General features: G+C 36.6%; 6 protein-coding genes across 9 annotated transcripts in view; 4 read left to right on the forward strand and 2 right to left on the reverse strand.

Annotated features, from left to right (window-relative positions):
- The first annotated feature begins 4,963 nt into the window (after positions 1 to 4,963).
- 7b2 (Secretogranin_V domain-containing protein 7B2) lies at positions 4,964 to 7,915 on the forward strand. 2 transcript variants are annotated; one of them, XM_077400160.1, is made up of 5 exons: positions 4,964 to 5,150; positions 5,810 to 5,899; positions 6,345 to 6,765; positions 7,128 to 7,315; positions 7,495 to 7,915. In XM_077400160.1, the coding sequence occupies exons 1-5, from the start codon at positions 5,148 to 5,150 to the stop codon at positions 7,564 to 7,566; spliced, it is 774 nt and encodes a 257-aa protein (XP_077256286.1). In that variant the 5' UTR covers positions 4,964 to 5,147; the 3' UTR covers positions 7,567 to 7,915. The 2 variants fall into 2 exon arrangements, with proteins under 2 accessions (XP_077256286.1, XP_077256285.1); XM_077400159.1 differs by having other exon boundaries at positions 4,967 to 5,150; positions 6,396 to 6,765.
- A 130-nt stretch (positions 7,916 to 8,045) lies between these two features.
- On the reverse strand, positions 8,046 to 13,992 carry Trf (TATA-box binding protein-related factor). 2 transcript variants are annotated; one of them, XM_077400157.1, is made up of 7 exons: positions 13,551 to 13,992; positions 13,228 to 13,280; positions 9,822 to 10,151; positions 9,618 to 9,730; positions 9,266 to 9,509; positions 8,985 to 9,183; positions 8,046 to 8,888 (listed from the first exon to the last, which is right to left on the reverse strand). In XM_077400157.1, the coding sequence occupies exons 3-7, from the start codon at positions 9,918 to 9,920 to the stop codon at positions 8,812 to 8,814; spliced, it is 732 nt and encodes a 243-aa protein (XP_077256283.1). In that variant the 5' UTR covers positions 9,921 to 10,151; positions 13,228 to 13,280; positions 13,551 to 13,992; the 3' UTR covers positions 8,046 to 8,811. The 2 variants fall into 2 exon arrangements, with proteins under 2 accessions (XP_077256283.1, XP_077256284.1); XM_077400158.1 differs by lacking the exons at positions 13,228 to 13,280; positions 13,551 to 13,992 and adding an exon at positions 10,591 to 10,730.
- Snap29 (Synaptosomal-associated protein 29kDa) lies at positions 10,990 to 13,001 on the forward strand. Its single transcript, XM_077400155.1, has 2 exons — positions 10,990 to 11,253; positions 11,503 to 13,001. Exons 1-2 carry the CDS (start codon positions 10,990 to 10,992, stop codon positions 12,025 to 12,027), a joined length of 789 nt encoding a protein of 262 aa, XP_077256281.1. The 3' UTR covers positions 12,028 to 13,001.
- Positions 13,993 to 14,582: 590 nt separating the features above from the next.
- LOC143894077 (uncharacterized) lies at positions 14,583 to 17,044 on the forward strand. 2 transcript variants are annotated; one of them, XM_077400144.1, is made up of 3 exons: positions 14,583 to 15,303; positions 15,345 to 16,511; positions 16,910 to 17,044. In XM_077400144.1, the coding sequence occupies exons 2-3, from the start codon at positions 15,650 to 15,652 to the stop codon at positions 17,026 to 17,028; spliced, it is 981 nt and encodes a 326-aa protein (XP_077256270.1). In that variant the 5' UTR covers positions 14,583 to 15,303; positions 15,345 to 15,649; the 3' UTR covers positions 17,029 to 17,044. The 2 variants fall into 2 exon arrangements, with proteins under 2 accessions (XP_077256270.1, XP_077256268.1); XM_077400142.1 differs by having other exon boundaries at positions 14,583 to 16,511.
- Positions 17,045 to 21,141: 4,097 nt separating this feature from the next.
- LOC143894089 (uncharacterized) overlaps positions 21,142 to 27,617 on the forward strand; it is a 32,935-nt gene continuing 26,459 nt past the window's right edge. The window contains exon 1 of the mRNA XM_077400163.1: positions 21,142 to 21,753. The gene's annotated coding sequence lies outside the window, so the exon portion shown is untranslated. The remainder of the gene's footprint in view (positions 21,754 to 27,617) is intronic.
- Positions 22,765 to 27,515, reverse strand: LOC143894087 (uncharacterized). Its single transcript, XM_077400161.1, has 6 exons — positions 27,358 to 27,515; positions 26,531 to 26,708; positions 25,926 to 26,140; positions 24,422 to 25,640; positions 24,104 to 24,225; positions 22,765 to 22,944 (listed from the first exon to the last, which is right to left on the reverse strand). The coding sequence occupies exons 1-4, from the start codon at positions 27,370 to 27,372 to the stop codon at positions 25,476 to 25,478; spliced, it is 573 nt and encodes a 190-aa protein (XP_077256287.1). The 5' UTR covers positions 27,373 to 27,515; the 3' UTR covers positions 22,765 to 22,944; positions 24,104 to 24,225; positions 24,422 to 25,475.

The raw sequence follows: 27,617 nt of genomic DNA on the forward strand, positions 1-27,617 counted from the left end.
TAAAATTAATTAGAAAGAAAAGGAAAAAAAGAAAATAAACAAAAGAACACGATTAAAATGTATGTAAAAATTATGTAACAATTTTGTGCGTACGAAACGATCTGTGTATTAGTCTTTGAATAAACATTCCGATATTTAACAACGTATGTATGTACATACAACCTAGAATTGCACGGCATTACTACTTTTCTCCTTGAAGATGGGTTCAATAAAAACTAAATCAATCAATTAAATGGTTTTCCTATATTCATGGTTTTACATTTATGAAAATATGACTGACGTTCTTTCTTGCGTAATAAGCGGGGGAGGTATTTCATATTTATTAATACCGCGCAACGATACCGGCTTGTAAATACGCTTATAAATGTGACATTATACTGGCGCTACGGGCATTACGGGCAACGCAATTATACGGGACAATTTATTGTGTACTGTTATACTGCTTTCAGTTAAACTACCTAACGTCATTACCTCACGCCATTGCGATGCCAAAATGCAGGACTTGCTAGATATGCTAATGCGCTAAGCATTAAAAGCGACAAGCGTACCTATATGTGAAATATATTCCCTTAATATTTTAGAAGAGATGTGCATAAAGAGCAAAATGAAATTACGCAAAAATGTATCGAATTAATTTATTCTTTAATTGAAATGTTACAGATAAACTGTAACTTTCTAAAACAATTAGAAGATTTGATTTTTGATTGAAAAATAAAAAGATATTGTAAAGTCTGAAATGAACGCCTTACGCGTCAACAAGCGGGAAAGACTAATAGAAATATATATATATCTCGGAAAAAATTAAATTGACTCTTGAAGCTATAAAGTCCCTTTTCCTTTTTGTATGAATAATTACAAAGTTATTCAAAGTATATATCTTGACGCGCGAGCATGCTTTTTGATAAAAAGAAAACTAGACATTATCTTCAGCTATATGCGAGCTATATGCAAAAGCGTATAAGTATTCTTTGCCAAAAATGCGCCTATATTAACGCCTTGTCGTCACCCTTCGCGTATAATAAAAAAAAGGTAATTTGTACTTTTGCACTTTGCACGCAAGCTGAGACCAACACATGTGTAATATATGTAACAAATATAAGTAGTACGGTACCTACTACCTACGTCATATGCGTGATACCGCAGCAACGTAACGTACGGGGGTGCGGGATATCGTGCCGTGCTACGAGCAGCGAAATACAAAAAGCTCTCGTCTAAGGGGGAAATCGAGATCACGAGGAAATGGTGAACGTGTGTGATGAAGAGAGGGTCGTACGAAATTCTGCGGAATAGTGCGAGACAGCCATAACCCATTCACGTAGTGGCTCTCCACGGGGATCAATACTTGTGACGCCGAGACACAGAGCGTAACAGCCCCACGCTGACTACGCACGCAGCATACGGAGCATTACCGCCCCTAGACCGAAAAATCCTGAGATCTCCCGGAACGTTTATCTGCTCTTCCAGGGCTCTCGGACCGGTAAGACTGGTATATCCAATTTCGTTAATTGGTAATAGAACTTAATAATTATTAACACAATATTTTATCGTTAATATAATATTTATATATATATATATATATATAATCTATCTTTTTACTCCTTTATTTATTTATTTATTTATATAAGAATAGTATCATTTTTGTTTATATGGTATAAACAACTTATAATACAACCGACGATTTACGCGATTATAAGCAATCAGACGTTTAAAGTGCCTACATCTTTATATTATCTTAATTGACATTGACTCTATTAACAGTTGTGACAACGACATGTAATAAATATTAATACAATATAATATTTTTTTATAATTGCAATTGGCGTAAGTTCTTTTCTCAAAGCATGATTTGTATATGCTCTTTTTCCTTTCATAATTTCGATTAGGATTAAAATCCTAGTTATTTAAAAAATTAGCGTAAATGTAACAAATATGCACAGACAAATAGATGTGACGCTGTATTCGCTGATCAATTCGAGATCATGTATGTAAAACTGCATTAATTGCATTGATTTGCTATCGGCTATCGCAGTTATCGTAAATAAATATCTTTGTATCCTATAGCTACAGCAATAAGTAAAGCAATATCGGAGTATATCCGGAAATCTAAACATCGCGCAATATCTCTGTATCCAAAGAACATCAAAGCATATCTACTGGATGTTAAGTATATGTGAATAGCAAGAGCTCCATCATTGATCGACCGCGCGTCGATCAATATTAAGCGTGAAATATCGTGCCGACGATAAGTATGGTTGGTCGTTTCGCACGATTCTGTTTTCGGTTACGTTATCAATTTTACGACGCGTATATACGTACAGAGCGTTATATCACGCGTAAGAAAATAAATGCAATTTTATCTGTCAGTGAGGGATAAGCATTCTCTGGAATAGCTTACGTTGAACGAATGCTGTTTAATGCCGATGTAATCCAGTTTACGCAAAGGAATCTTCGGCATCGGAAGCCGACTAGGACACGAGAACGTTTATTCGACCGGGGGTTGCGAGACAAGCCGCAAGCTGGCCGGATGCTGCGCTGGAAAATCACTATACGAGCTTCAAGAATGTTCCGATACTCCTTCCCTTGGGACACGTCGAACAAATTGCCGCAGTATATATTTGCCCATCATCGCGCTAATACATAAATAATATCATATTATATGTATGTATAAGTTTGAATTGAAGAAACATTCAATGACAAAAAAATTCAACCGTCAAAAATTTTGGGAGAATTGACAATAATTGATCTTGCTTTTGATTAATTTGTTAAACGAATACATACAGAGAATGAGAATTAAATAGTGCTTCCCATGCAGATTAATTCGCACAGAAAAGACGCATATTCTTTTTCAAACAATAAAGATCAATAAAATAAAGATTGTGACTATACATATATTTTCTTGCGTATATAGATATCCAAGCAAGATTAGAGTGCGATATAGCGCAAATATTTTTTTATTTACTATTTTTATAGTAAATAAAAAAATATTATATGAGGGTAAAAGATATTTAGTGTTCCTGGTCTCCTTCTCTGTATAAATATTACTCAATATTTTACAGCTAATTACACATTAAGGAATAGTATGTAATATTATTGAAATTCTGAAAAAATATTACATGAAGCAGTTTAAAAAGGTTGTGGGTCATTAACGTGATAAATATAATTAATCTTAGCGTGGTGAGATAAAGGCGGAACGAGAATTTGATTCTGCAAATTGAGTTGCTAGAACGCATTGTGCGACAACAACTAATGGACGTTTATATGCGACCGTAACAAGGGGGAAGAATCTTTTGATCTCTCATCCCTACGCCGCTACACTTTCCATTTTAACCCTCCTGTAACTGGTACGTTTAATGAAAGTGCCAGCTTGACAAACAACCGCCACTATGCTTCTTCATCAAGCCTTTATCAAATTCGGAATTTTTATTTCTCCATCAATTTTATGCGCATTTCGCGGAAAAATTTTGCGAGATATTACTTTTGCGTTACAAAATGACAGATTGTAGAAAAGGCAAGTAATCCTTAAATGTAGAAATTATATAAGATATTTTACACACAAACTTTATATTATCTCTATTTTCATTATTTTTTTAAATATAAATATTTTGATACAACATATAAATTAAGAAAATACTTTTTACCGCGCATAATTTATTAGTTTAATAAATTGAACATTTCTTTAGTAAAGTCACAATTTTATATAGATACATATAGAGAGATCTTATATACAGTCTATACACTTTTCAAACGGAAAAAGGAAGCGAAGAAGCTACATATTTGTTAATGTTTAACTGTGCTACAATGTTAACCGTGACATTAATACGTGTGGCAAAAGTATGCAATGTAATTAAAGAAATAAGATTATTCATTTCTTGGAGAACGTCATTGCGAGAAGAAATTGCATTTTTATGATGTTAACTCTCGCGCATCGTGTCCGCGCGAAACAAAATGACCTCGTACTTACTTTAGATACTTTACAACCTCTTATTGACAGGACTTTGCGAGATATACGAGCTGGCTATAATATCGTTATCCGAGCACACAAATCACATTTGTAGGCAACCTAACCGTTGCTTATGAATGCAATTTAGATAAGCAAATAACCGATATACAATTAACTAAAGTAACTAGATAATTCTGCGTTAAGGAAAATTACGAAGATTACTTTTACAATATCAATATAAAATTAATAAAAAAATTGGCAAAAGAATTGTCAATGCAATTAGTATATCAAACAATCGCAATACCTCTTGAATTTATTTGCGAAATTGCGAAGTATCGTCATCGCAATTTTATAGCTCGAATTAAGCTATATTGATATTAAATGAAAAAATGCATTCTTTACCATAGAACGCATTATGACATGTTAAGTATAAAATAAATTCCATTCTGTGATCTGCACTTAAAATTTAGTTGCATTATCAAACATCAACTCAAATATTTTGAAATAATTACAAATTTTGAAAATTATATGAAGATTAACCGTTTAATAAATGTGATTAACTTAATAAAACTGCGTTCAATTCCTTTTGATTCATCATTTCTTTTAGAATAAGATTTAAGATAATACGTTTCGCAGAGAGAGAGAGAGAGAGAAAGAGAGAGAGGGGGTAGTGGGAGTATATAGTTGAAAACAGCAAAAGTATAAAATTAATCGATGTTCTACATCTACAAACATCAATCTATCTACCGAAAGGATTCCCCATTCTCCGACCACATTGATCGTATATATTGGTCACGGCAGCCCCGTCGAATGACCTTTAGTAGTGGCTCGATTTTACGAATGTGGGTTGGAGGTGGGTGGCGAGGATCGAGCTCGTGGGTGAACGGGCACGTTGTCCGTTGCCGTTGCCGGGAGTGTCAGGACTCGGGAGTCTCGGGACGGGATCGTAAACGAGGGGAAAACGGTGGAAAAAGGTAAATCAATACTTTGGTACTCGCTGGAACCGCGAACGGCGCACGGTGCTCGTTACGACAGTGACGAGCGACGAGCGACCACCGGGCTGACGAAGACGAAGACGAAGACGACGACGAGGATAAGGAAAGCGTGTGTGCAGCGAAAACTGGTGTGCGGCAGTGCGGCACCTCTCCTCGAGGACATCCGGTCCACATCGTCGGTTTTTTCCGTCGCGTACCATTTATCGCTGATTATGGTGAGTTATGCATGCGGGCTTGCAGGGAAAATTAAAATATTCCGCCGCTTCTCAAAACATCACTCTGTAATGAGACGATTCGTGAATGCGCTGCAAGAAATCCAAATTAGAAAATTTTTTATGACATTTTATTTGATTTTTCGTTAGGTCGGAAATGTCATTATTACAATAATGTACAATTTTAATAAAAGATGTTAATCAACACTTGTCAGAGGTATATAATAAAATTAAAACTAACATCCTAGATAGCCAAAAATAGTCATGCATCTGTCAAAAATAGATTTTGCTAAGTATTTGCTAGAATTAATTTTGCCGGCAGAATGCAAACAGAAATCTACTAGCAAAAATGATGGCAGATTATTTGCGGAAGCCGAACAAAATCTATGAAGCAAATTTTGTTCGGTTTCTTTGGCAATCTGTTATAAAATTATGTCGGTACAATAAGTCCGCTGCCATGGGCACGAGCTTAATGCGGACGCGGTAGATGTCAATATTCTGTGCTTGAATTTGCTTATACAAATTGTTAGTTTAGCATATTTACTAACATTTTGCTTACCGATTATGAGACGTTGTTGCGAAAAAATAAACACGACGAATATTTACAAGACATTTACAAAAATGCAAAAAAAAATCTATATGACTTTTATGTTATTCTGCAGATGCACGCATTGATTATCATGCTCTACTGCATTCTGCTCCTCTTGATCGCTGTTGCTGCGCGGGCGAATATTTACTTGCCCTTAATGAAGGTAATTATGAGAATCAGTAGCTCTACATATATATTATGCAAAAAATAAATGAATTAAAATGAATCGAGAGGAATTTATTTCTGCGAAATGAAATGTTTAATCTTCGAAATCAGAGACCGATTCATAAGTTTCTGAATCCTCACTCTTTCTCCTTCAAATCCTAATATATTGGTAATCATCACAAATCGTCGTGTAAACATTGGAAAATGCAATGCTGAATTAGAAGAAAATGCAATTAATTTTTTAAAAAGACTTTTTTTCAACTTATCTCAATATATGTCGTTTATCGCTTGTAGGAATTAAAACGAATAAATACGAGTGGAAAAAGATATAAATATATGTAGAGAGGAATTCAGGAATCTCAAAGACGATTATCAATTTCGAAGATTCGTGGCATCGCAAAGCAAATTCCTGTTAATTCTTTTTAATTCGTCTGTTTTCGTAGAAAAGTAAAGTCGAAAATAAAGCATGTAATCCCCTATTCGGACGTATCCAGGAGGAGGATTTATGGACGGACAACCTTCTGCAAGAATTGATCGATCAAGTAGGAAATGAATTTGTGAGTGCGTCCGATTCGTATTTGGAATATCAGGAGGAGAAAGCCAAAGAATTGCCCATGGAACTGCCAGCCGATTACGACAGCATGGACACGTTGAATCCGAACCCGAGTATACGAGATCAAGAGTATCTGCAGCACAGTACGCTCTGGGGCCACCAACGGTTCGATAACAATAAAAATAATAACGACAAGGGTTACGACAGACATAGGACTCAATCCGGTCCGAAAGGATTCAAGGATGAAAAGACGGAAAATCCACTACCGGCTTACTGCACTCCTCCGAATCCTTGCCCGGTCGGATACACGAGTGAGTAAATAAAATTCACCTAATTGAGAGGTAACGAAGAAAGTCTCGTTATAATTAAGTTTTTCAATTATAAAAAACCCCTGTCTTTCTTCTATACTTTTCTATACCTTTGATTTACACCAAGGATATATATTTTTCCCTCGCTTTTAACGTGCGCGTGCGCGTGTGTTAATTTGCGTTTTACTCTTTTATAATCAAACGATCCTTGGAAGGATATCCTACGCGCGATAAAGATACGTGAAATATGCCTTATTCCATTACATATATCTTTTTTAAATTTGAAAAGCAGTAACTTCACGCACATACCTATACGACTTATTATTCAACATTTATCTATAATTATAATTTTATTACTTTTACAGCTGAGAACAATTGCCTCACCAATTTTGAAAACACAGCGGCATTCAGTCGCGACTATCAAAGCGCGCAGGACTGCATGTGCGACACGGAACACATGTTAGAATGCTCCAACCAGTCTGGAAATAGCAACAGTTTGTCGAACATGCATATTTCAAATTCCGATCTCAATCAAATTGTCGAACAGTTTCAGGTAATCGAAACACATCATCGTACATAATACATTTTTGAAAGTCAACTTTGGACAGTCATAATTACGAGAATCCATTTCTTGTTCCTTTTTCAAAAGAAAGGAACTTGAGAGAATTTACAAATAAAATTAAATAATATAAAACACCGAGATTATAGAATTATATTAATATCTCCTTTCAGGAAGAAAATCCATTTTTTCAAGGAGAAAAATTGCCGATAGCTGCAAAGAAAGGCATACGCGTGATCGATTAAAGACTGCAGAAACGAATTCGAGAGGAAATTGGGAAACGAACGTGAAAACATAATACTAATACAAACTTCATTGATTAAAGTTCCAGATGTAAACCGATCGAAAAAAGGGCTTCTATTCGGATACCGACTATTAGATGTATAATTAGGCATCGTCTAATAATAATAAATAAAACACACGCATTTGCGCAGCGTTAAAGCGTCAAACATTGAGAAACGTTGTAACGTTTCCAAGTCTGACGATGCACGGACAAAGTTCTTAAATGGACCATGGCTGTTTATCAGCGGGTGTATTAAAAAAAAATATATATATGTATGTATCTTTTTTTTTTTTTTCATAGAACCATTAAAAGAGATCTTGCCAGATATAATACACGTAATTGTATATATGTACGTTTTAACATTATAAAAAGTGTCTACAGTTGCGATTATTCAGTTTAAAGATTAATTTTCGTATATGCTGATATTTTTTAAATCCACAGAAATGCATAGAGTATTTCGTAAGGTTTGTAAAATTCTGTATTTTGCAATATTTATAAAACACTCTCTGTATTTGACAGCGATTGAGAACACTCCATTAAACATATCCCGATACGTATTCAAATTTTTCATAAAGTTAAAAAGAAATCTATCATAGATATGTCGACTTTGATGTACGTATATTTAAAATAATTATGACATAAAGTAAAATATTATATAAATTATATACACTATGTATATATGTAATTATGTGTTTGTCAATTATATTTTATTTTAATATATAGTATATCAAAAAATATTTATTTTTTTATTATGTGCAAAACCTCTGAAATATATGTACTTTAACACGAAATAAAAGTATCGCGATAAGATACACATTGTCTTGTAAATTAGTTTGTTTTTAATTTCTTTTTTTAATACATGTACGCGCGTGCGACGAAAGATATAAAGAAATATATACAATTACTATATATCGTATATACCAATCATAGCTAATTAAAGTATTCTTTAATATAATTATAATGATAGCTGAGATACACAGCGCATATAAAATATTAATAATATTATAATTCAATTACGTTGTCGTTACAAAAGATACCGATATTATATATAAAAGTACAAGATCAAACTTCTCTTATTTTATGCAGAATTCTAAGATAATCATTATGCATCGCGATAGAAACACACATCTTTCTATCATACAATTTTTACACGCACACCATCGTTTTATCATTTTATCCGTGACATTTATTTTGCGAACAAATAATATTACTGCTTTCTGAAACTCTTTAATATCGGATATATATTATTTAACGCATCTTGTAGTTCGGTCCTATATTTTGCTCCTAAAAATTATCAAATGAATACATCCAATAATTATTCAGCTATAGAATATTCGCTCGTTGCAATATCTGCAAAAATATTATAGTATCGAAACATACCTGTTAACACAACTTTACCATTCACAAATATTAACAGTACCACTCTAGGATTTACCAATCTGTACGTCAAGCCAGGATATAATTCTGGCTCGTAACTGGAAAACTGACAGTGCGCTTGATTTAGTTTGTCTAATTTAATTGGAAATTTCAAATCACACGTCGCAACCATGTTCTGTATTTTAAAACAGGAGAACTTTACCTAAAAAAATATATAAAAGCACTGTGCGCGTATGTTATTTAATAACTCGAAATTATCTCTACGTGAGAGAGACGTTGCTTACGGGGAATCCAAGTTTCTGGATTATCCTGGCAAACTTCTTCGCCGCCAAAAGTGAATCTTCCTCGCTTCTCGCGCCAGTACATACCAATTTGCCAGATCGGAAAATAAGCGCCGTCGCTCTAGGATTCTGTATTCTCATTATCAATCCGGTAAACCTTGCCGGGTTGTATTCGGAATTTCTAGTTCTCACATTAATGTACACGAGCTTCAGTTCAGTTTGCAAGTTAACCGTAGAGACTACATTTCTGCAAAAATAATGAGGAACGAAGAACATTACGTAAACGAACGCGTAACAACAGCGAGAGAATAAGCAGATACGTTTACGCAATGTAAACAAATGATTGGAAATTTACTGTAAACAAGGCTCCAGGACTTCTTTCGCGGTATTAGCTGGCGTTATCGGGGTCATCGTCGATTGCGGATTGATCGGATGATTCTGCGCCGTGCTTGGCCTCGGCACGTTCGTCTGCACATGAAATTGACGTTGCGTTAGAAATTCAGATTTAGAAAGGGCACGACGCACACATCTCTCGAGTCCAACATATTTAATAACCTACCGATAACGGCGGAGCCATGGATCCATCTTCGCTCGCATTTTTGGCTGGATTATTGAGCAATCTCTTTAATTCGTTATCTTCCTGCGTAATTTGCGTCATTTTATGAAGAGACGAGACTCGCGAGACACCGGGGCGTCACGCAACCCTTGTGGGAACAGCTAACAGCACGGCACATCGGGCACATCAGGCATCCCGCATCGGGCACAGGGCACATGATCGCCTAACCTCACCGAACGACTGAATGTCACGCCGTCACGCGCGTCGCACAATCGGCACTCGCCATATATGACTACTGGACTACTCCAGACAGTCCAGACTCCTCGTATATCACTACGTACCGTACGAATTCAATATATATAATTGCAGATTATTTGATTATTATTATTGTTTTTCCATCATCTCCCTTCGTTATCGACTTGTTGACAATAGATATGCGCTTGAAACTTTTGCAGTTTTCAAGGTACCGACAATTAGTAAAATGTCGGTAATTATCGACAATTGGCACGATCTCTCGAATATTTCGATAATTTTCGACAAGTCGAATCTTTTTTAAAAAGAAGTTGCAAAAATCTCCGTTCCTACACGCAGAACGCGACAAGTCGATAACGATAAGGAGCATATATCTGATCGATCTGATGCGTCTGCGTCTGGGCCGATCAGCTTGGACCGTTTTTTAGAAATGGCAGCTAGTAAGGTAGATGATCGGCCGGATCGGCCTATTGCGGCTGATCGAAGACGATCGGCACAATCGCCGACGTTGCGGTCTTGCCTCATCTGCCCAAGTGACTCAGTTGCCTCTTGTCGCTTTCGCTGACTCTTGCCGCGTGCCAACTGCCGACAGTCCGACGGTATCGACGACTCCGACGACTCCGACGAGTCGTCGACACGCGGCCAGTCCGCTGAGACACCGAGCGACCGAGCTGCGCCCGTCGCCGTTCGCCAGTGACGCCAGGACGCAACTTGTGCCTTGTGCTTGTCCGCTCTGCTCGTGCCTCGTGCCTCGTGCCTTGTGCGGTGTGTAGCGTGTAGCAGGCATGGTGGAAGGTAGCAGCCATTGATCGCTTGGACGTCGTCTCGGTCATCCGTCCAGTCTCGTTGTCAGTCCACTGTCCAGTTTAATGCGAACGAAGTTCGGTCGACGAGTATTTCGCGAAAAATCGTCGAGTAAATGGCGGGTCATAACTATCTGAGCGATCCGAGAAATCCGTTCTTCTCGTTAGAGGACGACGTGGACGACGAGACATTTCTGAGGAACGCGCCAGCTAGGACTGCACCCGGGGGGCGTTATCGGAACCTCGATAACGACGTTGCGCAAAAACGCCAACAGTTGTCGCAACGTAAGAAGGAAATTGAGGAACGCACGGTACAATCCTCGGAAAGGTCGATTTCGCTTCTCAGAGACTCCGAGCAAATTGGCGTAGCTACAGCCGAGGTACTTAATTGTAACGATATACACCGACACCTCCAGTTTTCTCATCGTCGCTACAGAGTCACCGATTTATGCAGACATGCAGATAGCGTGGCAGCGCCCGATAAGAAATTATGCCTGTTTAACGCGCACATTATTTTATTCGACAAACAAAATAATTTTGCAACGCAAGCTTCCCCATGACGCGCTCGTGTCGTTAATTCGTTATCGACGCGCGACATATTTTCATATCTTCTAAATTTCTATTTTCAGGAATTAATCAGGCAAAAGGAGCAGCTGCGGAGGACGGAGAAAAGATTAGACGATATTAACGGTACGTTGAGATTCAGTCAGAAACATATACAAGGCATAAAGAGTGTATTTGGAAGTCTGAAGAATTATCTCGGCGGTAAATCATTGGATGCTCCGATACCGTCTACAAAATTGTCCGAGTCTTCCAGTTCCGGATCCGTGACATCTCCCGCGTTGTCCAATACGTTGGAACAAATACAAAACGACACGAGCACGTCGTGTTCGTCGACGACGATGAGAGCGAGTTACGACGACCGTGGCCTGGAAGATGTTAAACCCGCGAGCGACGAGGTAACCAGAGTTCTCGAACAAAATCTAAGTGAGATGAGTGGATCATTGGCGAGACTGAAACATCTAGCGATCGGTTTATCCGAAGAAATAGATTCGCAGAACGATCTGATCGACAATATCGCCGATAAAACTGAGAAAGCGGATATAACGTTGCGACAACAAAATAAAGATATGTTACATCTATTGAAGAAATGAGTTGGACGATCACGCGTCGTCAAAAACTCGTCACTCGTAATATCACGATATTAACTATACTCGTACGAAGTATAGACGTACGCGTTAGGCGACGGAACAAATCTTTGACGTTCGGCCGTGCACGTATATTGTACAATGTGTTTTACGTAGAGTTTTTCGCGAGGCGAGATTGCGCGGTCTTCGCGAAAGAAAGAATCGTAACGATGCGAAACTAGAACGCGTTTGTCGTTAGAATTCGTGATCTTTAACAAGGAAGAACTTCTTTCTTACACGCGCGCGTCGATACTATACGCGTAAAACTAAAATGCGAATGCTAAACTAAGAGATTTTCATAATTTCTCAACGCCTTTTGTAACCTTTTAAGATGGAAACTGCGATAAGCATGTATATCCATGCGTAATAATTATTCCAAGTTGATTTATTATCGGTGTAAAAACATTATTTGCCGAAGAAATAAAAAGATTGGATTGCGAAACTTGGACGTACGCGGATATATTTATATAACAACGAAAAAAATGATAAATTATATGGCATCGCAATACGAATGCCTTGTTTACGAAGATAGTTTTTTGATCGATGTGGAACCGACGTGGACTCTTTACAAGTTCTTTCCTTACGCTTAACCAAATCTTTTTATAGTTTACGTTTGTGTAATTTAGACATATGCGTTATATATAAAAGATAGCTGGATTGATTTACGAAGAGAGCAATAATACGCAATATATATCTACGATGGACAATACGCGTGTACAGTCGTAATTTATCAACTTCAATATTCTTTCGTTTAGTTTTATATGTAGATATATAACGTAAGATTGTGGATAATTACGACAAAATAGAACAAGTACATTTGTATACGAGAAAAACATATGCCGATGCCGATGCCGATGCGCGCGAACGAACTTGCACGCGATTCATACCGTACACTCTTGTGCGACTGCCAGAATTATTTAATAAAAGCCCATACAATTTTATGTCATTTCATTATTTATTATGCCGAAATGAGCGCACAAATATAATTCGTATTATTTATTGCGCAACGCATATTATTTATTGTATTTTTTTTGTCTTTATATTATTATTTTTTTTTTAATTGTACATACGTCGGCATATGTATGCATACCGAGATATATCGTTGCTCAATATTTGATATCATTCGTAGATTCTTCGTTTCGATAAAAAAATTTCTCATCGACTCACCGATCCGATGCGCAACGGGCGGAGTTGTTCGGGCACGCGTAGCTACGGTGATACTGCAACGTACAAACATAAACGTCGAATTAAAGAAGCGCTCGAAATGACGAATATTTCAAAAGTTAATTCTCACGCGCCTCTACGTCGTCTTTCAATAAAATATTTAGCGATACACGTATCTATATTTATCGAAAAAGATCTTTACGAGAATAAAATTTTAGATAATCTTTCTTTCTCTAATTTTATTTTTCTACGTTCTCGAGAAAAAAAGAATTCGAATGAATAAGAAAGACGTTATTAATTTTACGCAGATAAGAGACGATACTCACCCCAAGGTTGCTCCGCCGGTGCCCGCGGTCTTTCTCGGACCTCCTCCTCCTCTCGTCGCACACGGGACACTCGCGAAAAACACTCGCGGATAATAAACTACGCGCGCGCGTGCATGGCGGTAAGTCTTTCGCGCGATAGGTACCGTACGGCACTCCCGCGTTTAAAAAGCTCGTGAGAAGAACAGTTTACAAAGTATGCCGTAATATTGTTCGAATAACGAATTTCGAAAAAGTTCTTTAGTCCTTTTACTTGATAACGGCACTCCCGAAGCAAACGCGACGAACCGGCTGCGGTTCGTTTAATCAATTATATCGGCGGACGAGGGTATATGTCCCTCAAGTTTCTTCCTTTTCTCGAATTTAATCGTTGCACTCGTATACGACTCCATTTCCCGAAATATCGTAATATTTTCCAACATAGATTTTTTGTGCAACGTTGAAAGAGTCGCGACGCTGATTTCTCCGATTCGTTCCGCGTTCATCACCGCGCGGCGCGCGTTACGGTCGATAAAGACCCGCGCTTGGTTAATCTTATGGAGGATTCACACCGCGTCCGAAGTTCGACGTACGACGATCCGACATCCAATAGGAAATTTTTGTCTCTAATAAGAAATTCTGTTATTGGATGTCGGATCGTCGTACGTCGAACATCGGACGCGGTGTGAATCCTCCAAAAGATACGCTATTGAAATTAAATATCGCGCGCACAGTACGGTATATCGAACTCGTAAATCTCGCGAAAGTAAAACTGCGTTAGTGCGTTATTAATATGCACGCCGATGAGGAATCGTGACTGCCGCGGCCGGTATATATATAGGTATATAACTTACGCGACGCGAGATTCCCCTTCGTACGTGCGCCACACGTACGATTATCGCCCGCGAATATTACAACGAAAGCAAATCGTTCACAATTTGACGATCACATACGGCGAATACACTCGCGTAGTCGATTTCTGCGGCCAGCCACGGCCAGCGGCCAGTGCGGCCCCGCGGAACGAGGACTACGAGGAGCAGGAGTCAGGAGTCAGGAGCGAGGGGTAAATCACTCTAAAATCATGATTTTTCAAAATAAAAAATCGGTAGATGTTGTTAAAATAAGCGCAGCTTTATTCTGCTTAACGCAGTGTAACTGCCCGTACAATTTATTTATTATGTATAACATAAGTTTCTTATTCTATAAAATGAAATCATTCGCATACGAATAAAATAAATTAAAATCAATAGCTAAGGAAAGAAATCACAAGCGTAGTCATACGCAACGCGCCGCGAAGAGAAATAACCATGGGATAAGCATCGAATAAGGAAAAATAGCATTCGATCGCTTACTGTACAGCGTACAGTCTTACTCTTCGTGACGAGTCGGGTAAACTCGGAATATGTTGGCTACGTTCGGTTTGGGCGCTCACGCGCTGTAAGTATCATTCTATCTTCGTTGCACATCGAATATCAAACGAAGATAGAGCGATGTTTATAGCACGTGAGCGCCCAAACCGAACGCAGCCAACGTGTCAGGGTCTAGTATCGTGCAATATAAACAAATCAGCCAGTGCAACGCGAAGTGCAACGTGAATTAATTAATTTTTCCATTTACAAGTGCAACAAATTAATCAATTTTTCGTGAATTCTTTAGTGTTCTGCTGTACAGCAACTCGTCATTGAATTGTTTTACGGAGGTAAGTTTCATAATACGGAGGTACGTTCAATAATTAATTGATTTCAATTCGTCGGTACTTTTTTAGCACGTTTTTTAGGTTAGATACACATTTACGTACTTTTTTAGCACGTTTTTTAGGTTAGATACACATTTAGGTTATGTCAGACACATTTTTCCCGTATAGGAAAAATGTGTACACTTGTGTTTGTAAAGATTAAATTATATTTTATAATCGTTTATAATGACATCCATTCTTTAAAAAGGTATGTAAAATTGTTCTATTTTGAATGTTTATTCCATTAACTTATTGGAGAAATTGATACCCGAAAGCTGTACCTTTTGTTATCATCTTCAGCATAGAAATTTTGGTGAATCAAATTATAGTGGATATTAGCTCTAGGCTTATATTCGCTTTCGTGTATTGCGTTTCAGATTTCATTAAAATGTCTACAAACAACGAGGAGGAACTCCGGACAAAATTCTGGGATAAGCTTGAGGCTGAAGTAGGCGCTTTTATACCTCTTCATATCAGAAATATTTGCAAATACAATGGCTTGGACAATCCACTTTCTATTCGTTTCATCGACGAAAGCACAATTGGCGACATTGAAGAATTTGTCAGAAATACCATGACGAAGTTACTCGAAAATGTCGAGGATAAGGAAAATTATTTTGGAGTACAGCATAAACAAGCAGAAAATTTCAAATTCAATCACGGTGATAAGTTTCTCCTCATTAGCCTTGCCAAACACGTCAGATCAAAACCCCTCGATTACTACGGTGCCAAATGTCAGTCGAAAGAACAATCTACCGAAGAGAAAAAGCGATTAGAATTTTGTGCCAATGAAGAAATACGAAAGTTGAAAAAGCCTTCGACCTCGAATAAAAAACCGAAACGTGACCAAGATGAGCTCGGAGGTGAGACACTTTCTGAAAAAACTTTCAGAAGAATGATGGGTATGGAAGTTTCGATAGAAGTGAGGAAGAAAACAAATCGAAAAAAGGATAGAAAGGGTGAAATATCTGAGGATGTTTTAGAAGCCACTATTGAATGCCCTGTTTGCTCTACAGCTCTATTTTGTACTAAGAAATTTGACATGATTTCAAGATGGTCTCTTTCGAATTATCACAGACATATCAAAGCTCATGCTGAAAAAGAAGATGATGAAAGCTCTTTGCAAAAAAGTAAAACTGTTTCCAACCCTAAAACTCCAAATTTAGTTGAACAATCAACTGCTGAAGACTCTCGAAAAAATTTGCCTGAGTTGGAAATCAGTCATGACCAACGCTCTAGTGCTCCTGCAGGTATGATTCCTTCGAGGATTCCTTTTTATTGTAACTAGTATTTCATGCGTTTGTTTCACAATGTTGCTAGAAAATGATGTAACATTTGACCAAGTACTATTCAATTTTATAATTTTGATTCATGATTAGACTATTAATCGTTTATAAAATCTAATAAAAAAAAGAACAAAACTATTTCAAGAAACAAATATAAAAATGTAAAAAAAATCAAATTGAAAAGTTTTAATAAAAACCAATTTCAATTTTTTAAAATAAAAATATGTTTATAAATAACAGTGTACAATAAAGTATAACAAATGAACTGAAAGAAAGAAGGTGGTAACATCATGCTCAAAGAAAATTAATTCCGTATTTTATTCGGAAAAGGAGTTAACAATTTTTTTCTTTATTTCAAAAAGGTCACATTACCAATATTACCAAGGATTTGTCCACCGAAGTCAGTGAAAATATGGTCCCTACAACCAGTATTGGCCAAGCTGTATACGCTATTCTTAAAAACAATTCGGGGGAATATTAGGCCAGAGTACTTCCGGGACAAAGTACTCTGGTGATGAGATCGCTTCAAATGTCCAATCTGCTACACCAAGAAACGTTTTCGGTGGCTGTGACTCTCTCAATAAGATATTAACGTCTCCAGCTGTAAGGTACAACAATTCGACTTTATTACCTATGATTATTAGAAGCGCGTTAAATAATCATGGAAAACAGAAGCAGGGAAACAGATATGAAGTTTCATTGAAACTGTACTTCACTTACATTTTCATACTTGGTGGTCGCATTGTATATGACTCTTTGGTCGAAAATTTGCCTATTCCTTCTGCGAGTTCAATTTTGAGATATATAGGTTTAACGGCGACTCCGTTAATGGAAGGCACGCTTCGAATTTCTGAACTTGAGCATTTTTTACAAATTAGAAATCTTCCGCGCCTTGTGTGGCTCAGTGAAGACGCTACTCGAATTGTTAGTCGAGTGCAATATGACTCTCAGAGCAATCAATTAGTTGGGTTTGTTTTACCTTTTGGCTCTAACGGGATGCCTATTTCTTGTACATTTTTAGCAACTTCCGCTAAAGAAATTGAAAATCACTTTGCCAACAACATTGTAGCTTCCTCATTGTACACCATTATGGCTCAACCATTGCAAAATGGAGCTCCCTGTTTTTGCCTTTTAGTTTTCGGAACAGATAATAAATTTAATACTCATCATGTTGTTAACCGTTGGGAGTACACGGTACGAAAACTAGAGGAGCAAGGAATCGCCGTTGTTGGTTTGTCCTCAGATGGTGATTCTCGCCTAATGAAATCCATGAGAATAAAAACAAATCTCGGAATAAAAAAGTCTGATTTTACTGTTTTGGGAAAAAATATAAATATACCTGAATTTCATGCTAATGTTAAGCCACGATATGTATGCACTCAAGATACTGTCCACTTGGGCGCGAAATTAATAGCGCGATTTCTGAAACCGTCCATCATTATGCCTGTAGGAAATTTTGTTGTTACCGTTGGACATTTGCAAATCCTGATTAACAGTGTTTCGAAAGATAAGCATCTTTTAACTGAAAGCAATTTGAATACAAAAGACAAAATGAATTTTATGTCCGTGGAAAAAATTTCTCATCCAAGAATACGTTCGTTGCTTGAAAAACACGTCCCAGGTAGTGAAGGCACACAGGCATACTTGACTGTCGTGTATTACATAATAAACTCATATTTAAATACTGACATCAATATTCAAAGCCGAATATACTGTATTTGGTACAGCGTTTTTTTTTTACGTTTGTGGCGGGTCTGGCTCAGTAAAAAATCCGAGTATTCAGTTACAGATAATGGTATCACAGCTAATGCATATTTGTGCACCGAAATCAATGCCCATGGGTTATTAAATGCAGCATTTAATCTCCAAGAAAAAGGTTCTTTCAAAAATTTTATACCGTGGCAGTATGGGAGTCAGCAATGCGAAAGTTTTTTTAGAAATCTGAGATCTACGAGTACCACTTTTTCTACTGTCGTTAATTGCACTCTTTTAGAAGCCATTCATAGACATTTGAGACTCCAATTGCAAGCAGATATTTCCGTCTTTGATTTTGGAAACGAAGACGAAAGTCTTCATTTTCCTCGCACACGGCATCTAAATGCTTCGTACGAAACTCAAAATGAAAACGTATCGATTCCTTTTCTTCCAATAGACGACGGTTCTGATTTTCCAAATGTTACAACAGTTAAAAAAATTCTCAAAAAGGCCAAAATTGATGCGTTTGATGAAATATCAAAACTTGGTATCAAAGTCAATATCAAAGAAGCTGACCAAGTTCAAATTAGTAATACAAAGAATGATATTCAAGAGTACAATACTGTAAAAAATGACGATTCTGATCAGGATGATTGCGATGAAGTTGATAATTCAAATTGTTGCGATTCAGAAGAGTTGATTCAAGATTTAACTGTGCTGTCCAAAATTACAGGAGATGTAGAATTACCAGATCATTCAAATAAAAAATTGGAGCTGAACGTCAATAGCCCCTTCACAGTCGTAAAAGATTCGAAAGGAAAAGAATACGTAGTCAGAAAATCTTCCATATGTTGGTTCCTTTGCAACAAAAAGTCTAAATTAAGCGCAGACAGATTATTACGTGTACAAGAATCTGAATTGGAAAAGAAGAAAAATCGACCTTCCACAAAGAACACTGACTCGGTGGTGAAATCAAAAGAAATTATCATAGGAGATTGGTGCCTATTTAAACAACAAGAAAGTAAAAAATGTTTAATTGGTCTTGTCTTGGGTTTTGCATACCTAGAGGCAAAAACCTGGAGAGCAATTGAATATTCTAATATTTTTGCAAATGTCCAAGGAAACACAAAACCTGTGGGAGTAATGTGCCAATGGTATACGGTACATGATAATGGCTATTTAGTTCCATTAGAATTTGTTACAAAAGGCTCAAGTCATGGATACATTAATATTGAACAATACGTGCTAACTATTCCTGCTCCGACTAGCAATGTGTCGGGTATTGCTCTTAGTTCAAATGTATGGAGTTTGATTAGGAATAAGCTTTGATATATTTATAGATTCTATAGTGCATAAGTATACATTCGAATTTGAATCGTCTACAATATTTTATTGCTTTTTTTACTTGCCAGTTTTTGACACCTTAAATGTAGTACATTCGAATTTTTGTAGTAGTGTCGCTATATGCTTCCCAACACTCGTTTATTGTAAATACGAAACGAAAGAGGAACGTTGCAATATTGAAATACTAGACTGTGTTACTAGATGTTTTACAGATTGTTCTATGTTTCTACATTGTAAAAAGAAAAAAAATACTTTTCTACCTGAAATTGGTTATAAGTGTCATTACATTATACAGAGAATATACTTGTCTACTCAAAATAAGTCTTAAGTGTTTTCTTGGAAGAAGGAATAATGTTTTCTTCGTTGTACAGAGAGAATTTATAATTTTGGAATTAAATTATAATTGAAATTATAATTTAAATACAAAATTATAAATTATTGACATGAAATGTCCAAACTTTAATTTAAAAATAACAATCAATTACAATTGCCAATATTGCATACAAATTACGTATATTTAAAATTCTTCGAATTTCCAAGAAATTCATTTATAATAAATTTGGAATCCGTTAGTTTTCGAAATTCATTTCAATCGAATAAAATTAATAAAAAACTTAGACATTAAATTTCTCAAAAAAAAACTGAAATTAAAAGTTCCAGAAAAATCCACTCAAAAATGATTAAAATAAAAATTTTAAAAATTGGACATAGATTTGATGAAAAATTCCAGAAAATTGAATAAAACTTAATTAATTCGACTTACACGACTATATTTAAAAAAAAATCCCTCGAGATCCAATTGCCTGTAACATATTAACTTACAAATCGAAAAATTGATGAAGCCCAAATGCAACTGTCATAAAAATAAATGATTATTCTTCATGATTCTTCATTGATTGGTTATTGTTTTTCTTTTAATCGTAAATAAGTAGCGTTACACTTGAATCATAAATATATTCGGGCGCTTAATATTATGAAGGTATAATCTATTTTATTGTTATACACTCAATTTTAATGTATTTAATAATCAACCCCTTTCAGTTAATGAAACGCATATTTTTATTTTATTTTATATATATTTGGTTTTATTATATATATATATATATATATATATATATATATATATAGAGAGAGAGAGAGAGAGAGAGAGAGAGAGAGAGAGAGACAGAGAGAGAGCATAAACTTTTTGTATATAAACCAAGGTATAAATATAGACATACGGAAGAAGAAAGATTCGATTAACGTCAACATCGAGGTGTTAACGAACCTGTAAGGGACGGCTCTTAGTTGGTAAGAAAAAAATCATCCGAGAAGCTACTGGACTAGGCTCTTTTAGCGCTGCTAGCGACGACGAGCTTATCGCTAGCTTACAAGAAATATATAGTAACTCCGACGTTAAGAATAACGATCGCCTATTGCATTGATGCTATTCTAACAGACTCATAAGACAAATTCCTTACTTTAGCGTCACCGATATCGAAAAAACAGAGCACAACGTCTATATAACGCTGAACGTTGTCTCGCTGATTTTAGAGTGAGTTACCCCTCGGTCAGGAGTGCCACTCGCGGAAACGAGCGCGTTTCGAATATACAGCTGCAGCTGCAGCACTGCGCGGCCGCGAGCACCGAGCGCGAACGCTTCCTACCCGCCGATGTGCAAAATCCATCGGGAGGACGATGGCTGTGACTTCCGCGAGTAATGGTACAAAACAAGTAGCAAGGCCGCTCACCGGCAAAAACGATCGGCCGCGCGGTAACTTTAATCGCGCGCCCACGCCGCTTTGTCGCGCCGGCTCAGAGCAGCCGAACGCGATTGGCCGGATCTGGGGACTCGACTCGCCCGACCGCGCGACTGCGCCACACTGCGCGACGCGAGTAATCGGAGAATCGAAGAGACATCGGAGTAATACGTGAGTCGTGACTGAACTCGTGACGCGTTCAACGGGTCGCGGTCGGTGCGAGCGTGCGAGCGAATGACGAGAAATCGGATTACGAAGCGTTGCAAAGTGAACGTACGTCGAATATGCTGTTCTTCCTTGTGTCGACCGCAACGAGTGGGATGCCATCGCTGAGCGAAATGAATGCCGAATGAATGCGACGCCTGCACACATGTATCACACCATGGCTCTGTGATTTGGCGGGTTTCCTGCGGTATACGCCGCGATCGGTGAGTGAGTTGTACGCGAGATATAAATATTTCAAAGCGCGATACGTACGAATCTTAATAGAATCGTTATTGTCCCGCGTCTTACTGAAACGATAACCTCGAAATCCGCGTCTCCCGCATTGCCTCCGCCCTCCTAGTTTCGATTCCTACTCCGAATAAGCGAATAATGCGGGGAGATGGAGATGCTTCAATGAATAGCTTGAAATAATTTTCGTTAAGCGCGAGAATTAATAATCAATTGAGTAATCAAAGAGAACGGTCGCGCGTTTGGCGCAAAGTTCTCACTTTGCTTGTGTCGCGATCGCGAACGATCGAGGGAGCGAGCTTATGCTTCAAAACGACAAAATGCATATATGAACGTTGAAAGTGCGTACCGCGTACCGACAAGCTCAAGCTCAAATGTGCGTCCACGAATACAACTCCGTTTTTCGTTAAAAAAAACATGCGCGTGATTCGTTGCAAATGTTTCAAATTATTTGCACGCGTGCGTGTTTCTCCATTCCTCTATTCTTCTCTACTTTACAGAAAATTCACGTTAACGTGTATCGTTTTTTATTTGTAAATTTCTTCGCGATCGTTCTCGTATAGCGCGGTGATCGCGCATACCGTAAAAATAAAAGACGATGAATCGTCGCCCCGCCAAGATATACTTAAAAATTATAAAACATTCTCTGTTGCTTGTTCCCCAAATATTATTCGTTTTGCTTACAAAATTTTCCTTAATAACGAGCCTATATTGCTTCGTATTTCGTGCTCTTATCTTGCAGATTTATTAGCGAGAAAAAGAAAGAACAATGTCAATTCGATCGCGACGCCTTAAAATGGTTTACATTTATGATTTATTTGACATCGCGCGTCAAGATAACTTGAATAAAATCAATCGTAATAACCCGTCATTTATGAGTCGTCGAAACATGATTCTTACGCTGACGCGGTTTATACTCTCGGTACGAATTGAGAGAATCGCCAAGTGAGAGAATTAATCAGGGTCGTGGAAAAAAACGGCAACGATTCAATCTTTTACTATACCGCGCGCACATTTTTATCTTGAAAATTACAATACAGAGACTCGTTTTTATATTTCATGTCTCTCTCGAGAAAAATCTTTTAAATTCCTTCTAGGCTGATGCACGTAATGTTTTAGATCCATATCTATATTACGGTCCATCGTCCATCTTACTACGGTGTTACCTAAAACAAATGTTATCGCTCTAATTATTACGTGTATACAAAGATTAAAATTTATCGTGCGTGATATTTAACAAATTTATTAAAAATATCAAGTCTGATATTAAACAAATAATAGATTTTAATTTAAAAAATTGTATCGACTGACAAACATATGAGAGAATCGCGAGATTTCTAGGAATGTCTTGGCACGAGTAGTTGCATCCGCACTGATTGTGAGATATAATGATAAAAGTATATACCGGAGTGGACCCCGAGTGGACACTGGACGCATTGGACACTGCCGTGCTACGCCCGTGAACAGCGCGGACGGAAAATGATCCAGAGACCGCGCGGAGTTCACCGGAGACAGATGGATAAAAGTTGAGATATCTGTCTTTCTCCGTTGTACGAGAAGCACGCGCGTATTACCGACGAGTGACAATGAGAGAAAGAAATGCTTGTCTTGCCCTCTGCCTCTCTCCGGTATAATATATATACTTATATTATTTATTGCTTATTATATCTCACGATCGGCAGATGCCTTTGCATCCCTTGCATCCTATTTTGACATATTTGGAATTGGAAAATGCGCATCGCATCTAGATATTTAATTGCGTATCGTGACTTACAATTGGAACACGGTCGAGATTGTCGTAGTCGATGAGAATCGTCGAGTATCGAAAACGATCGATTTATAGATTTTAGTAACGCTCGCGGCGTGTTTTGCGCAAGGTTAATTCTTGATAAGCGTTTAATCAATATGAAAGGTAATACGCGGCGTGTATCTCTACGCGCCAATTGAATACCTAATAAAAAAAAACTAAACATATTAAAGCATAAATGTAAAACAATGAGTTCGAATTTCGAATAATGTTTAACGACTATTATTGTCTCGAGAAGAATTGTAAGTGGCAAAAAATGTTTCGGGAAATGCGTATATATCAAATAAAATTCAAATCCGTTTGGTGCGCAAAATTTACTTTCCCTAGAAAAATGGCACTGTTTGAACCTATAAAGACATTAACGGACAAAATCCATTTTTTCAACGGAAAAAAAGGGATTTTTTAAATAAATTATATTATGTAGTATATATAAAGACTTTTATAAGAAAATTCAATCGTTTTCGGAGTGATTCAAGCCGCTTAAAGAAAGAATACGGACTCTTTTAACTTTATTTTACCTATTTGTATATTAGGTTTCCATCTACGCACTGGCAGCAGTAGTAGTAGTCATCATTCCCCTGCGACAAGCTACTTTGTCAAACCCAAGAATCGATTTCCCGATGCTCATGCTCATCGTCGCCTGAAAAAAGCAAGCGATATTAATATTTATAATATTGTTTTTATTTTTATGTAAACACGCGGGCACACACACATAAATAATAACGAGAAATTAATATCGCCTTGCATTTTATTGATACTGAATAATGAAAAATTATTGTTATACAATAGGAATAATTTTGGTCATTTATACATCTCGAAATTGTGATAATTCTTACCATGATGCACATGACGAAGAAACAGAATAGTTTGCCGAACAACTTCATCTTTCGCTACGATATTTGTTTCAACTAATGCCGTACGCCCTGGCATGCCTTTTATACTGTTACAGTAGGTACGATTGTGCTGTATCTTTCATCAAAAATTTTTGTTTGCGCGATAGCACTTCCGGCACTTTCGGAAACAATAACAAGTTTGCTCGCACATATATGTATATACGTGTATGTGTATAATTATGTGAACTAATCATCACCCGCGAAAAAACAATTGAGTATCAAAAGAAAGAAACGATATGTAACAACCATAAGCATTATTTTTCTTTGTTATATTGGTTGGGAGATTAACAGAGAACATGCGCGATAGAGAGTTATACAAGGATTTTATATTGCTATAAAATTTATTGTATCTTGTGATCTACATATTTATAGACGTTGATCGTCATTTCGATCCATTTGTCACAAATAAAGTATAATTATCTGAAGGTATATCTGTAACAACATTGTGTTTTTGGAAACAGCTATAAAAATTAGAAAATAATGCATGCAAGTTTTGTTACATAAATTAAAAAATAAAAATAAAAGATAAAGATATACGTTCATAAAAAGTTATTGCCCATTTCATGATTATGGTTAAATTTCTTTTTATTAGTGTGAATTTCAATTAGCACTTTATCTTGTGCAAATTCTAATTAGCTTTATTTAACTTTTATAGCTTCTCTACGTACGATTACCATATATACCTATATTATTGACATCTTGGCACTTGCCTTATATATTAGGTATTCCTATACGATTAAAAATATCTCGTTGATGAGATTGACTATATTGTAATCAACAATTGTTTTACTTGTAGTCGAGCGGGCATTTTTTTCTATTATTTAAATTAATTTAATAAGAGAATTGTGATGAGAGAGAGAGAGAGAGAGAGAGAGAGAGAAGAATTTTAAACTTTAAAATGCGCATTTCAGGCTAAGAAGCGTAATTTCTTTTTAGAGCTAGCGTATGCAATACGCATTGATTTTTAATGCCAACATATGCGTAACGTAAAACGTCATTAACACGTCTGATCATCATCATCATCTACGTCATTTACAACGGAAGTTGCCTCATAAGCCAATCGTTCAGCTTCCCTTTGCGCGGCGATCGCCGCGTGTTGTTCCGCGATTCTGTGATACAATTCATTGTGTCTGTCCTTCGCTTTCGCCACGCTCGCTGAATCCTGCAAAGCAATTAAGCAAAGCAATGAAAAAACACGCAAGTTATGCACGAGATAATCTAGCGCGATCAAAATTTTATTCTTTATCGAGATATTCGAATTCCCGGAAACGGATGTATTTTTTTAGACAAGTAAAATGCTCCTCCATCCTCATCGCCTCTTTAACAAAGAATATGTAACTTATTCAAAGAGGAATTTGTGATTTTGAAATTAGCTTGACTTAGAAATCGGGGATCCTCAGTTTTACTACTCTATATTAACGGATATATACTAATAACGGACAATTACTCGTGGCAAATTTGCTGCAACGTTATGAGCGTTTGCCTCTGCAATCCTGTGATAAAGACGGAAATGTTTCTCCTTGGCCAGTCTTACAGCTTCTGAATCGGCAGGTTGAGCATAAGCATCCTCAAAGTTGATTAAAGCTGGATGAAATCCGTTTTTATCGGCCGTATACTCCACTGTTCGTACTTTGTATTTTGGATCGATGTACGAATATGTTCCTGAAATACATATACGTATAATACACCGCCGCGATCATTTAACAGCATGTCTGACACTGCACAGATTGCATTATTTCTTTTAATTGCTACATTATTACACATTTGACATTTCTGTTACATATATGTTATTCAACATTAGACTAGTCAAATTAGAATTAATTCTTTGAATATAATGCAATTTATTTTTTGTCATTAAAAAAGGCAAAATCTGAGAATGAGATTCAATCTTATTTTAATCCTCATTTCAATTTGACAAGTTTTATCCTTTGTTTTGTATTTTGATTTAATATGCAAATGGATTTGTGATGACTGATGAAATAGCGAGTACGCGATCTGCAGGACCTATAGTAGGTATATATATGTATATGAATGACATTTGCCGTGAATTACCGTGAATAATTCCTTGTCCATCACCGGTTTCTTGATGAACACGATCGATGTGTCCTGGATATCGTCCTGCCTCATATTGGAAACTATACGGTTTCGGAGGTGGTAGTGGTGTCGTTGTCGAGTATCCCGAAATATGTGATACATCCGCCAAGCAAACGCTGATCAAAGCGGCGGCTATCTGTAATTTAATATAAAATAATTATAATAATTTGTTAAATGGTTTGATTGGATTTCAAATGGTGGTAAATTTTCTAAAATGCGTTCAATTTGAAATTAATCCAAAATCCAGAAATGAGATTTTATTTTAAAAATTAGAAAGTCAGTATTTAAAATATTTTTTTATTTATTCTAAATTCTACATTAATTTTTCTTAATTTCTTCTCAAGAATTCAATTTTATATTACTATTCAGTATTACTGGCAGCGAATATCGGAACGCAGCTAAAGAATACAGCAACTTTCGCGCACCCAATACAATTCGCCGAGTAAGCGAGTTGCGTAATCAACCGGTTATTTCGCCATGTAAACTGTACGCTGTCTGAAGAAATTTTTTAATTTGTATCATCTGCCCTACGATGTTTTTATATTTTCCTTCTTTATTTTGGAAGATTTCCTATTTATAAAAATATTATAGCATTGTACTCTATTGCAATTTACAATATACATATACATATAATAAGATACACACCTATAAACTTTGTTTATATTGTGTGTTTATATGTATATATGAACCACCTATTATATATGCATCGAATTCGATGCAGATATTTATCTGAAATATTTGTATTATAATATTAATTAATCGTAAATCTAATGTTCTCTACTTACGATCATGTATTTCATTACGCGAGACTGAGAAGTCGATTGGCTTATTTCATCGATATATTCGCACGCGCGTTTGGCCGTTTACTGCGAGGATAGCTTGATGGTGAAAGTATTATAAGAAACTGTCGAAAAGCAGGTATTATAAAGGTTTCTTCACACCGAAGCAGTTTTCTATATGATTCGTATAATTATATTATAAACTCAACTTATTATTACATTGACAAAACGGTTATTTTAAATAACAAAATTGTTTATATTAACAT

The sequence above is a fragment of the Temnothorax americanus genome, unplaced genomic scaffold (assembly GCF_048541705.1).
Source record: "Temnothorax americanus isolate GAGA-0224 unplaced genomic scaffold, ASM4854170v1 Scaffold13, whole genome shotgun sequence".
Classification (NCBI taxonomy): domain Eukaryota; kingdom Metazoa; phylum Arthropoda; class Insecta; order Hymenoptera; family Formicidae; genus Temnothorax; species Temnothorax americanus.

Excerpts from the sequence above, each read along its gene's own strand:
- LOC143894087 (XM_077400161.1), bottom strand. Across the intron at positions 26,141-26,530 it reads TGGACAAGGAATTATTCACG|GAACATATTCGTACATCGAT; the intron begins GTAATTCACGGC and ends TATGTATTTCAG. Across the intron at positions 25,641-25,925 it reads TTGCAGCAAATTTGCCACGA|GATTCAGCGAGCGTGGCGAA; the intron begins GTAATTGTCCGT and ends ATTGCTTTGCAG.
- LOC143894077 (XM_077400142.1), top strand. The coding sequence starts at position 15,650 with ATGTCTACAAACAACGAGGAGGAACTCCGGACAAAATTCTGGGATAAG. Across the intron at positions 16,512-16,909 it reads ACGCTCTAGTGCTCCTGCAG|GTCACATTACCAATATTACC; the intron begins GTATGATTCCTT and ends TATTTCAAAAAG.
- Trf (XM_077400157.1), bottom strand. The coding sequence starts at position 9,920 with ATGACGCAAATTACGCAGGAAGATAACGAATTAAAGAGATTGCTCAAT. Across the intron at positions 9,510-9,617 it reads GTCCTGGAGCCTTGTTTACA|AAATGTAGTCTCTACGGTTA; the intron begins GTAAATTTCCAA and ends TTATTTTTGCAG. Across the intron at positions 9,184-9,265 it reads TCCAGAAACTTGGATTCCCC|GTAAAGTTCTCCTGTTTTAA; the intron begins GTAAGCAACGTC and ends ATATTTTTTTAG.
- Snap29 (XM_077400155.1), top strand. The coding sequence starts at position 10,990 with ATGGCGGGTCATAACTATCTGAGCGATCCGAGAAATCCGTTCTTCTCG. Across the intron at positions 11,254-11,502 it reads TTGGCGTAGCTACAGCCGAG|GAATTAATCAGGCAAAAGGA; the intron begins GTACTTAATTGT and ends TTCTATTTTCAG.
- 7b2 (XM_077400160.1), top strand. Across the intron at positions 5,900-6,344 it reads TTTACTTGCCCTTAATGAAG|AAAAGTAAAGTCGAAAATAA; the intron begins GTAATTATGAGA and ends CTGTTTTCGTAG. Across the intron at positions 6,766-7,127 it reads TTGCCCGGTCGGATACACGA|CTGAGAACAATTGCCTCACC; the intron begins GTGAGTAAATAA and ends TTACTTTTACAG.